Source organism: Triplophysa rosa, linkage group LG17, assembly GCF_024868665.1.
Source record: "Triplophysa rosa linkage group LG17, Trosa_1v2, whole genome shotgun sequence".
In the NCBI taxonomy this organism is placed as follows: domain Eukaryota; kingdom Metazoa; phylum Chordata; class Actinopteri; order Cypriniformes; family Nemacheilidae; genus Triplophysa; species Triplophysa rosa.
The window spans coordinates 9,979,091-9,991,441 of record NC_079906.1 but is presented as its reverse complement, the minus strand read 5'-3'; the positions used below and the strand labels follow the sequence as shown (position 1 = coordinate 9,991,441).

Genomic DNA, 12,351 nt, shown 5'->3' with positions numbered 1-12,351 from the left:
CTCTCTCTCTCTCTCTCTCTCTCTCTCTCTCTCTCTCTCTCTCTCTCTCTCTCTCTCTCTCTCTCTCTCTCTCTCTCTCTCTCTCTCTCTCTCTCTCTCTCTCTCTCTCTCTCTCTCTCTCTGTCTCTCTCTCTCTCTCTCTCTCTCTCTCTCTCTCTCTCTCTCTCTCTCTCTCTCTCTCCCTCTCTCTCTCTCTCTCTCTCTCTCTCTCTCTCTCTCTCTCTCTCTCTCTCTCTCTCTCTCTCTCTCTCTCTCTCTCTCTCTCTCTCTCTCTCTCTCTCTCTCTCTCTCTCTCTATTCTCTCTCTCTCTATTTCTATCGCTATCTCTCTCTCTATTTCTATCGATATCTCTCTCTCTCTCTCTCTCTCTCTCTATTCTCTCTCTCTCTCTCTCTCTCTCTCTCTCTCTCTCTCTCTCTCTCTCTCTCTTTCACCTTCCTGTGTCTACCTCATCTCTACACCTCCCTCATTCCTCATTTCTTACTCGTTCACCTCCCTTCTCCCTCACTTCTCTCTCGGCGTGTGCATGCGTGTGTGTATGGTACAACGTGTGTACGGGGAACGGTACACGCTTTAATAAGGTTAAGTGCAGCGTGAGCGCGCGCAGGATCTCAGAGGAGACGGGAGCATTAAAGGAGAACTCCTGATTATCGCTGATGCCTCCTTTCAACTTCATGATGGAATTTTCTCTTCTGTCTTTCAAACTCGTGCTGCTCATCACAGAGCTTGTCGTGTCAAGCGCTTGTTTGCCGTCAGGACGGAACAAGTGACTCTCTCTGTCTCTCTCTCTCTCTCTCTCGCTCACTGTGTCTGCTCTCTCCCTCTTGTCCAGTGGCTGAGGGACGCCAGCTCAGAATGGTTGCAGACTCCAGTGGTGGAAGAAGTCAGAGAAGAGGTAAGTGCAGTTTGTGAGCTCTAGAAAACTGAGCTCTAGAATGTTTGTATCGTAATGCTTTTGTGACTAAATAGTAAATTAATTTTACTGTGCAACACGTAGCACTTTAGATAACAGGTCTAGGAAAGTTTGTGAAGTCTCTGGGTGTTTAGCGTCTGCTTGTGCTCGAGGGTTTGATTCATTTTTATCATTCCTGTGATGTTTTTGTGGGGAGGTCTTCGCTGTTTCTTGTACCTGGAGCATCCCTCAGTGGCTAACTGAGGATATCACACGGTGTATTTTTGTGTGTAGATGCTGCTCCTTGCTCGTCCTTTAGTCTTTGAATGCATTTCTGTGATGTATAAATGGCAGAGAAACTTGTTGAATTGAGCTCATATGTACTTTGGGAACGTGTTGTGACTTTTATGGTTTCATAACTGTCAAAATCAAGACATGGAAAGTGTAGAGGGCCAGAAATGTGGTACGCCAAGTATCGTGCGGTGTCTGTCTCTCCTCATTTGTCTCACTCACTCTTTCTCTCTCTCCCGTCTTCATCTGCCCCTTCCACAGGTTGCAAAATGGATTCACTTCAGCGATTCCGATGGAAAGGGCACCAAGCGGAAAAGAGCAGGGCCCAAGGTTAACTTCAAAGAGGTAAGAGCCCACCAAACATACTTAAATTGATCCTCATTCCTTTCCAATCACTGCCCTCGCTTCCAAACTCTGGGATCTTTTTGACCTCTCTCCGGATAAGGAAATCTCTGTGATTTTGCTTAATCATGCCTAATCAAGTCCTCAACTCCCGCTCTGCTCGGGTTGCTGTTTGAACGCCGCTCGAGTCTGCACGTAGTTTTGTTTGCTCACTGCTGTGGAATAGGGCTATCAGATTTTAGCACACAGACAACATAGTCTGGAGGGCATTGAATGCTGGAAAAGGGCTCAAACATACGCCCGTTTTGTGTGTCCGCCCCTTGGCTGGTCGTCAGAGAAAGATAGGTGGGGGTAAAATCAAGGGACGACTGGAAATAGCTTGGGGCTGGTCATTTTTGCCATATCATGTGATGGCAATGACTCATTCCTTTGAGGATCTGCTTGGATTTTTCAAAATGGCTGACCCTCAGCCAGGAAAGATACCTGTCGCTCGTTGGGCATGTGAGTTCATGCGTGTGCATGAGCGTGGTTTTATGTCTTTACCGTTTTCCCCGGCATACGTGTATACGGATTCCTCGGCACGCCTTTAGCCCGAATGTCAAACAGTTAAGATTTGTCTCGTTGGAAATGGGAAAGAAAGAGAAGCCGGTCACGCACATGTGGAATCTGCAAACCACCTGGCTTTACACCAGACTGTTGGCCCTCTATTTAAATACGTTCATAGATGAGACTATAGTAGTAAGATCATAAACGGTGTGTGTGGGTGATCGTGGGTATTTTTTATGTTATTCAGGAAGTTTAATGCGAGTTAACTTCAAGTTTGTACGATGATGTAATGTCTGCCCCAAGATCCTGTTTTTGTCACATTAAAAGTAGGTGTGTGTGTGTGTGTCTGTGTATTTTTGTGTAAGTTAGAGACTGAAGCTAAGAGAATACAGTAGGGGACACTCTGAAATGTCTCATGCTTCACATTTGACAACTACCATAGTCGTTACTAACGACTACTACTTAGTAAGATACTAACCTTAGTATTGAAAAAAGTATTGTAGTGGGACAGTACATGGTACAGTAAAAGTTCACAGTACTCGGATACACAAGGGTACAAAATTCTAAAGCCATATTAGAAATCTGGGATTCAATAATTTAATGTTAAATTAAAACACATTAAAAATATATAAAAAACATTGTCCCATTATGAGGTACATTGATCTAATCTTTTGTACAAAAGTCAAGGTTTCTTCGTTTGAAACGTTCTCAAATCATGGGATAACAAGTGGATGTTTAAAATAGATTTTTAAACATTTGGACCTTGCTACATACTATGTACTGTAAATGTTCATGAACATGATGATTTTGTACCAAAGCCATACAATGGTACCTAACTTTAAGGGATAGTTCACCCAATAATTAAAACTCTGTCATCATTTACTCACCCTCTTGTCATTTCAAACCTGTATGACTTTCTTCTGCAGAACACAAAAGATATTGTGAAGAATGTTGGTGGACTGAACAATGGCGGTACCCATTGACTTGCATTGGTTTTGTGTCCATACAATAGAAGTAAATGCTTCTATGGTTACCAACATTCTTCAAAATATTTTCTTTTGAGTTATGCAGAAAAAAGAAAGTCATACAGGTTTGAACTGACTAGAGGGTGAGTAAATGATGACAGAATTATCATTTTTATGTGAACTATCACTTTAAGGTACTGCACTGATTTTTCAAATGTGTCACATAATTTATCACTTTTTTATATAGACACAATATTTGTAAAAATGTTTTACAGAGATCAAAATCAGACGAAAATAACATCAGATCAGACATATAATGTGTATGTCTGCCGTACTCTCCTCACTCCAGTCTATCCTGCACCTGGTGAATTTACACGTTTGTTGCATGTAACTTCAGAGGACAGTGATGACGGGGGGAGTAAAGACAGACGCAAGCTCATGAAAGAAAAGAAACACCTATTACAGTCCAGTTGGCTCCGTACAATGACCAGGGTGGGGATGGAGAGAGAAAGAGAGCGAGCGAACGATTGTTTGAAGTGCTGCCATAAAAGCCAACCTGAAAGGAAACACTGGTGACCCCTCCTCTCCTAATGCCCCCTTCCTTTCTCTCTCTCTCTCTCTCTCTCTCTCTCTCTCTTTCTCTTTCTCTCACACACCCCCCACCTCCTATTTGTGTAAAACACTGGGTGCCCCTGGCTCTTCCAGGTGTATTTTATATTGCGCATTCACGGACTTCAAAAGCAAGCGCCCCATCCTCTGCTCACCCATAAATCAAGCACAGGCTGGGCTCTTAAAGGGCCGGCAGGCCGAGAGCACAGGCATCGAACCCAACGCTCTCATAGGTAATTACATCATAGGTAATTGGCACAGTACAGGACCAGACACCCCCACCTAACCCTAAACTGAGATCAGGGTCACTTTAATGTGAAATGAAAGTTTTGGGCCGGAAAAGAATGGGGTTTTATTGCCTCCATTTGACCATGTGTGTGTTTGGGGAGTTGATGTGCCACATTAGTTACGCCTTGTGATAATGAGCTTCATTTTTGCTCCATTTTCTTCTGAAGCCAAACTAATGAGAGATCCTGTCTGCACGGGCTAATCGCAGGGACAGAGGGAGCGGCCTCTCATAAGAGTGTCATACATTATCTAGCCTCCTATAGAGAAGCTAACCGTTTATAAAGTACAGTACAATTTATACAGTAAGGTGAAATCTTCAGAATGCTGTCGATGTTGATTCACGGGTGTCCTGTTTGTAAGCTGTTACTTTAGCAGATGCTTTTATGTTTCAAGAATCCAGAAGTACACTTAAGCCCATTGCACATTGAGTCCGAAATTTGCGTCCGAAATTTCCGCACGTTAAAAAATAAATACGACCTCACGTTGTGTCAATCACATTTACACACTGCCTCCGATATTTTTGTCTGTCATAAAAAAATTTGGACCGGGTTCGATTTTCTGTGTTTTTCGCATCCGTCAAGCATTTTGAGTGGCCTTTTTTAACAATTCAGAGACACCGTACAAACGAGAGCCAAATACGAAAAAACGCATACGAAAATTTCGGACTGTATGTGCAAAGACCTTTATAGCGCATTTATTCATTACCTTTACAAAAATTAAGCATACTTCCAGATCATTTGATTAAATACTTAAATTAAATATATTTTAAAAATACTTTACGAACAGTAGTACGTGTACTAATCTCAATGTACTAGTAGTGTACTTGTAAGTGTATTGTTTCAATACTACTTGGGACCAAATTGGCACACTTTTAAGTTCATAAAATCACAATTTGAAGTATACTTTAAGTGTGACGGTAAACTTTGAGTACACCACTAGTTTACAACAACGTTTTTTCATTCATGCTATACTACAAGTGAACTTACACTGTAGGTACTGTATGCTAGTATACTGAAGTTCAATACTTGTAGCACGTTTTTTTATTTAAGAAAAGCACTCTTTGAAGTATGATATCAGTAAACTACTATTTTAGTAGTTTTTATACTCAAGGTATTCTTTAAGTTACTTAGTTTACTATTTATAAATTATTTGTGCATTTTAACTACACTACTGTACACTGAGTATAGACTGAGAACAAGTATAGACCAAACATACCTATGCTTTTCTGTAAAAATAAGTTAAATATACCTGTCACAAGTACACAATGTGTAATTTTAGGCATATTTCTAAGAATGACATAAAAAGTAGACGGGAAGTATACTTTTTTATTTTGTGTTTAAAAGAAGTACACTTAATTACGGAAGAGTATTAGGGCCAAGCAATAAAAAAATATATAAAACCGTTTTGAGATTAAAGTCATTATAATGCGAAATTAAACCCGCAGTTTTTCGGGGAAAAAAGTCAAAATTAAATGTTGGGAATAAACTCAATAAATTTTGAGAATAAAGTCGTTGCGCTTCGAGAAAAAACTCGTTAAATTTCGAGAAAAAAAACTTGAAATAAAATGTCGACAATAAACTCACTATACTTTGAGAATAAAGTCGTTGTCTTTCGAGAAAAAACTCGTTAAATTTCGAGAAAAAACTCTTTGAGAATAAAGTTGTGTTAAAAACTTGTTAAATTCTTCTAAAGAGATCCAGCCGCTGATAGTATTTCTTTGTTACTGAAGGAAAGCCTAAAGTATAGCTTGACTAAGTGATACAACTCTGCCATGTCCTCATTCAGTACTACGCAATGAACATGACCCTGATATAGGATAAACGTTTATTCTCGATATTTTATTTAGACTTTTTTCTCGAAATTTTGTATGGGCAGTCGCATACTGTTATACAATAAAAAATGCAATGCTTTAAAGTTATCATATAACAAGCATGCGTGTTCTTAAAGAACAATCTTTAGGTGTTTTTTGAGATGGAAACATGAAATGGGAGCCAGATTTGAACCGACATCCCCCACATGAGCACCACAGCTCAATACATTTCCGTTTACACAATTACTGACACTCTGCACGTTGGCTTTCACCTCGACACCATCCTAAGTATGCCCCTTACGTGAACTAAACAGTGATGCTTTAGGCCCTATTATTGGTTTGGTGAGCAGGTAATCTAGTGGCTAGACACTATAGAAAGCTCCTCATTGCTTTGCGGTTTGTCCCTTGTTGAAATCTCTCTTTGTTTATACAGTGTCAGAGAAAGGAATGTTGGGTTGTCTGAAATTAAGGTCACATTCAAAAGTAACGTAATCCTTTCCTTAGACCGCACTGCTTGAAACCGTAGTGACAAGCAGATACGCTGATCTTCTAATCTTTCCTTTTTCTCCACGGCTGCTTCAATGCCTTTTTCGGCATTTGGTTCATATGGTCAGGCGTGCTTTTGAACGTTCAGCGGAATGCAGATGAAAGCGTTCGCTTGCGAGATGATGTGTTTTTGAGTCAAATCCAAATTCCTGTTGTTTGCTGACATTATCGTTACTTCAAAGAGCCAAATGGATTTTCGATATTTTGCAGTAATGTACGGCCCTTTAGTTTATCTTTGCATGCCTCTGACAGCATAAACCCATTTTCCTTTTACTACCACATACCGAGATATCCAACGGAGCCTGATTGCCGTGACCTGTTTCCCACTACTCCGTAGAGTCTCAATCCCTCCCTGAAGTGTTTTCCGTGCACTGCATCCTGAATCCAGTGCTGATTTATGGGGATGGAGGAAGAAGTTCAGGAAATAGGCCCCTCAATCCAGGTCTTCTCTTAAAACACAAGTGAACAGAATGACAGACTGTAGATTTTATAACCGAGGCTGTGTGTGTGGGAGAGAGGGAGGTCTGCAGTTAGGGAATATTTTGGCATCGGCCAGTGCAAAGGGCCAACCCAAAAATGTGTGGTTCTGTACGGCCGTCGGGAATCTGATTCGCGCTGTTATTAGAGAACAGTTCGGTTCGGCAAGATCCATGAGAAAACAAACAGAAAGATTCATAAACAAAAGCAAAACAGGGCTGACCTTTTCACTCGCTGGATCTCCTGGAAGTGACGGAAAGGAGGGGGGGACTATTCTGACCGTTCACGATTCTGAATCATTTTTAATGTTAATTTAGTGGCCATTAGAGGAAAAACAGAAATATAAAGCAAGTACTGTGAACAGATGAGTGCCTCAGACACACACCTACAGCCATAGACGCTGTACATGTAGCTACAAGCGTAAAGAGCCAAAGATGGATGACATATTTGCATGAGATTTGTAAAGAGCAGGGTGTATGCTGCCAAAATGTATTCTTAATTAGTATTCTTTATTAGTATTCGTAAAAAGTCAATCTCTTTAAGCAGCAAAATTGTACTGCGTATGAATATATTGTATGATGGTTTTTTATAGGATTTACATTGCATTTAGTCTTTTACCCATTTTGCAAATAGTTTATTTAGTTAAGAATAAACATTTAGTTCATTTGTGCTTAGAAAAAAGAAAACATTTACAAATAACATAAAGCTAAGGAAAAAATTAAGAAACCATTGAAATTTTTTCCTGAATGTTTTGCAAGTTCATTCATTTTGAAACATTCAATAGTAATGTTTTTGTATGCATTTTAGGATCAGTTCAAAGATGAATATTTGATAGACTGTTTTAAACCAAAGCTTTCGTACGTTTTGGCGTGCTCTTAGTCTTTGCATATTTCCTAAGGTTTGCTTTCATGAAATTTAACAAACGCTAGAATGAAATGGCCACAACACATGTGGAATGCAAACTTTCTTGATTTTTTCCAGAGCAAACAATGTTTTCCCCTTAAACACTATCACAGTTTTGCTTCTCAAACAAATTCATCTAATTTGAAGGAACCCCTGCTTGAGCAGATGACTTTTGCAGAGGGTGTTTGGATGTGGGAGAGAAGAGAGATGTCACAAGTGTCTCTTGTCTGCATGTGTGGGATTGATCAGGGGCTGCGTCCAATGGCGGAGGAGCAAGTGAAGGGCAGAGGCTGCGAACAGGAACAAATGCTAGAATAAACCATGAAGTCATGTGCTTTGTATTACGCACGCACGCTACACACTTCACATTCCTCACATCAGAGAGATTTTTACAACATGCAATCATTTAACCAGAAAAGTTATTTTAGGTTTGAATGTATTTAGACTTCAAAGTCAGATGCAGATCGGCTCAAAGCTGCGACCGGCATTGGCGTTGTGAAGACCTAAACTTGTGTTGTTGTGTTTAAAGCGCACGGACGATGTAGGTATTGGCCTTATGAACGCTGGTTTGTGCTAGATTGATTTTGTTTAAAGAAAAGCTAATGAAAAGGCAGATCAATCACATAACGCTGAAGAATTTTGTAACAAAAGCAGAGTCGCAAACACAATAAACTGTACTGGCAGTGTACGACACATTATTCCTGTTATTGCGTGTGTGTGCCCAGGCATGTGCGTGCGTGTGTTTTTTAGCGTTAATGTGTGCCCACGTGTCTGCGTTTTTATTGTGAATTGCATGGCTGAGAGTTTCCACTATGTGGGATGAATTGTGCTCCACCAGAGCGGAATAAGCAATGTCGGCGCTCTTGCGACTTGCGTCCAACTTCCAATGCAAGCCCATTATAATCAGCAAGCCTCATATTACTGATGGCTTTTATTTGATACGGTAATTGGGAGCGTTCGCTCACTGGAGAACAGCGTAGAGGGTTGTAATATAGACCTAGGGTCTTTAAAAGCCAAAGCGTTATATGAACAGTATGTATATAAAAAGCTCTGCCGCTCCCGGTGCATAAAAGCAGAACTCTGCGGTCTCCCTCGATCGCCCGTTTATTTCTTTTTGCTCTCTCTCCATCTCCTTCCATCCAGGATTGAAGTACTTTAACATGTGTCACGAGACCTCCGAGTTGGGTCTTACAGTGGTATTTAGCTTCAAGCTACTAGAAAGGGATGAGGAGACAGGCAGCGTGTTTCTGAGTCAGGTGGAGAGTTATGGGAAGCAGATTTACAGCTGTATGGTTAGTTTAGACGTACTTTTCAAATATTAACACAGAATACCTACTTTGTTATTCCGTGTGGCGATACATGTGGAATATTTCTCATGTTAGGACGACATAACAAAAATATGAGGAAATAAAATTACAGGCACGAAATGTTAAAGGTCATGCTGTTGTTAAGGACTTGGGTGACCTGCTCAGCTTGTCACTTCCTTGAGAGGAAAAACAGCTCAGGCTACGGCTACACTAATCCTGATACACGTAAAACCGCTTTTTAAACGCTGTTCTTCCACAGTTGTGTTTCGAAAATGCTTATGTATGCTGTGCATTGATAAGGTGCAGTATAACATAAGACTAAAGTTGCAGAAGTGAGTGAAAATGTTGATGTGATCATGCCAAAACTTTACTAAAATACATTTATGTAATAAATATAACATTTTATAAATAAAGATAAAAAAGAAATAATAGGCCAGTTCTTGGTTTGGGGCTAAATGAGTCACATGACTAAATATCTTTTCGAAAATAGTTTTTACTGTATTAGGATGGTTATAATAATTTTTCTTTTTTTAATGTAAAGCTGCTTAGAAACAACACAACAATGTAAAAAGTGATATATTCATAAATTAAATTGAATAGAATTTTGAAATCCTCCGTGTTCAAATGTATCCACTTTGGAGAGCATTTTCAAAAAAGCTTTATTTTCGTTTACAAAAACACTTCTTAGTGGAAGGTCACACCGGAGAAAAAAAGACACATTTTCAAACAAAGTCGTATTGGTGTGGACGAGGCCTTCATTTTATTTGTCACAGGGATAAAAACATCATTTTTATTCAGTTTCCTGGCCTACGAATAATTTTTGTCCAATAAATCTTCCCTATTTACCCCCAGTGGCAAAAGCTTTATTTTTGAACACTAATGACTTGTAATGAGGATCAGACGTCACAAATAGTTCTTTTTTTTGTAAAGTTTGTGTGTTTCAGTCGAGTCTAATCGGCACTTTCTCTCTAAAGTTCTCCGAGGAATAGAGCTTGAAGCTTTTAACGTGAGTGGCTTCCTCACCGAAAAATCGCCACAACATCTCCAGTGTCATTAAATACCATCTGTGTTTGTCTTTCCAGCGCACACGGAAAAGGCATCAGTTAGGAAATGCACAGACACACGTAGCTTTAACCGATTACATATGGTCCCTCCTCACTATTTCCACAAGCATGACGTTCAAGCTCCAAGTGGATTTATGTCAAATACCAATTTGCGGATAAATGCGCCTTCGTAAATGAGAAGTAGCGTACTCCGACGGGCCCCGTGTAAAATGGAACGGTCCGTGTTTTGCATCATGTTTCCCTCGCCTGCGAAGGGCCTCATTTGGCGGGAACGAAGTCAACGCTGGTGAATAAAACCGTAACGCAGTAACTCAGCCGTCACTTCATCCCATTTCTTACTGGTTGTAAGTGTGGCACTCAAACATCTGTCTGGTGGGGGAAAAGGCAGCGTTCGGGTAATGAGCGAGGGAGACGGCGGGTCTCGCAGACGACTCCGCCGCTATTAGCCTCATTACGCTCCTCCCCCCTTCCTCTCTCGGTCTCTGAAGGTCTGCGGATCAGACTTATAAAGCCCACAGCGTACACAGCAGGCCCTTTAATGCGGAAGCTTAATGCTGTTGGGCTCACAGGCGGAGAGATTATTGAGGGAGACACATATGAATCCAATAACCGAGACTTTTAAAGGGGTTTATTTTGTCGTTTAAGCGCACGGATCAATTTGGCCCTAAGTGTTTCAGTCAAAGGGGAAACATCGTAATGGGGCTTTTTGTGCTGAAAGTCTCCCAGCTGCACTTTTCTTTGAAATCCTGTGATAAAAATGGTGTGGGTAGGTGAGAGGCTCTCCATTGGATTATTACACTTCAACTCAATAGAAATCTTTGTATGGAAATGGCTAATAAAGCAACTGGTGACTTTAAACTAAGTACATAATACACGTAACGTGTCCAATTTATGTGAAAATTAGATCTAGTTACAAGTAGGCAAACCAATACTGTCATATTTACGTTCAAAATATTACTAAGAAACCACTTTTACGGAACAGATGTGAGTGGAAGTACTGTAGACCCAGCATCATGTCCTAACAATGCAGCCGGTTTCCAGCATAAGCAGTTTGTTTGTTCACACTGTAAGCAAAACTTTCAGACCAGTGAGATTCCACAGTGGGTTGGGCTATAGCGCACTGCAGAAGTAGAAACCAAGCGCCACAAACTCTCTACAAGCATCAAACATAACAGAATAAAACACAATAACCAAAACGTCATTGGGCCACCGTTTCAGTGATTTTTCTGGCAGCTGGCCAGGAAAAGATCCCGTATCAGATCCATTCGATGGCACTATATTTGGGTCTTAAAGCGAGAGGGTCCGGAAAGCGTTTGGTAATGGCACAGACAGGAATAGCAGGCAGAAATAGCTGCCCGTCTGACTGGCACAATCAGTGGATGGCTAACTGTAATCAGTGCCGCCAGGGCACAAAGCAAGAATGACGTTAGTACAAAAGAACGCACTTAGATCGTACAGCATCCTTCTGTTGTTTATGCTCTTTGGGGTCTGCTCCGAAATATGACATTCAAATGAATAAATGGCCGTATGTTAGAGCAGATTTTCCTGGATGTGTCAGTGTGGGGGTGGCATTTGTTGGTTGTTGTACTAGAAAGCATGTCGTAGATATCTGCTGAAGCTGAGGAGTTTTTTTAAGTAAAGCCAGAAATATAATTCACACTGCAGACGTATCATTTTTTGTATTTTCAAAGTACAAATATTTAAAAATTCCTAAATCAAGATACATTTGAGAAGTAAATTGACATAATATATTAAATCTTGTTCTATGCACAAATCATCAACATTTTGTGACTTGATGCTTAAAACAAGAAACAAGATACAAGCAAACGGGGTAAAAAAATTACCTCAACTTCATTCAGTAAAGTCAAGTTTTTTCAGTAAAGTCAAGTTTATTTTTCTTATACAATTGGCAGATATTTTTCTTGTTTTAAGCACTTTCTTGTTTCGAAAGCACTTAAAACTATTTTTTGAAGGACGTAAAGGAAATGAAAATTCTGTCTTCCCGAGTAAATCTGTATAAATGTGTTTGTGCTGATGAACACAGAGAAAGATATTTGGAAGAATGCTTGGAACCATACAGTTCATGATCACCATTGAGTACCATATTAGGAACCATGGTGATCTACCATAGTGATCCTTAAGTAAATGTATCTTCATTTAGAATTTTTATATTTAAAAACAAAACAAAAATACTAAGTCTGCCAAATAGTGAGCATAAAAGAAAAGCAAAATGTAAACATTTAGGAATTCTTTTTTTGTATAGCTCATATAATAATTGTCAATGGGCTATGCTTTTGAGACCTTTAAGAA

General features: G+C 40.0%; 1 protein-coding gene across 1 annotated transcript in view; it reads left to right on the top strand.

The window, feature by feature from the left end:
* The window catches only part of aopep (aminopeptidase O (putative)), a 71,169-nt gene that overhangs the window by 31,261 nt on the left and 27,557 nt on the right, over window positions 1–12,351 (top strand). The window contains exons 12-13 of the mRNA XM_057356692.1: window positions 834–896; window positions 1,446–1,529. Coding sequence (XP_057212675.1) covers window positions 834–896; window positions 1,446–1,529 — 147 coding nt within the window. The remainder of the gene's footprint in view (window positions 1–833; window positions 897–1,445; window positions 1,530–12,351) is intronic.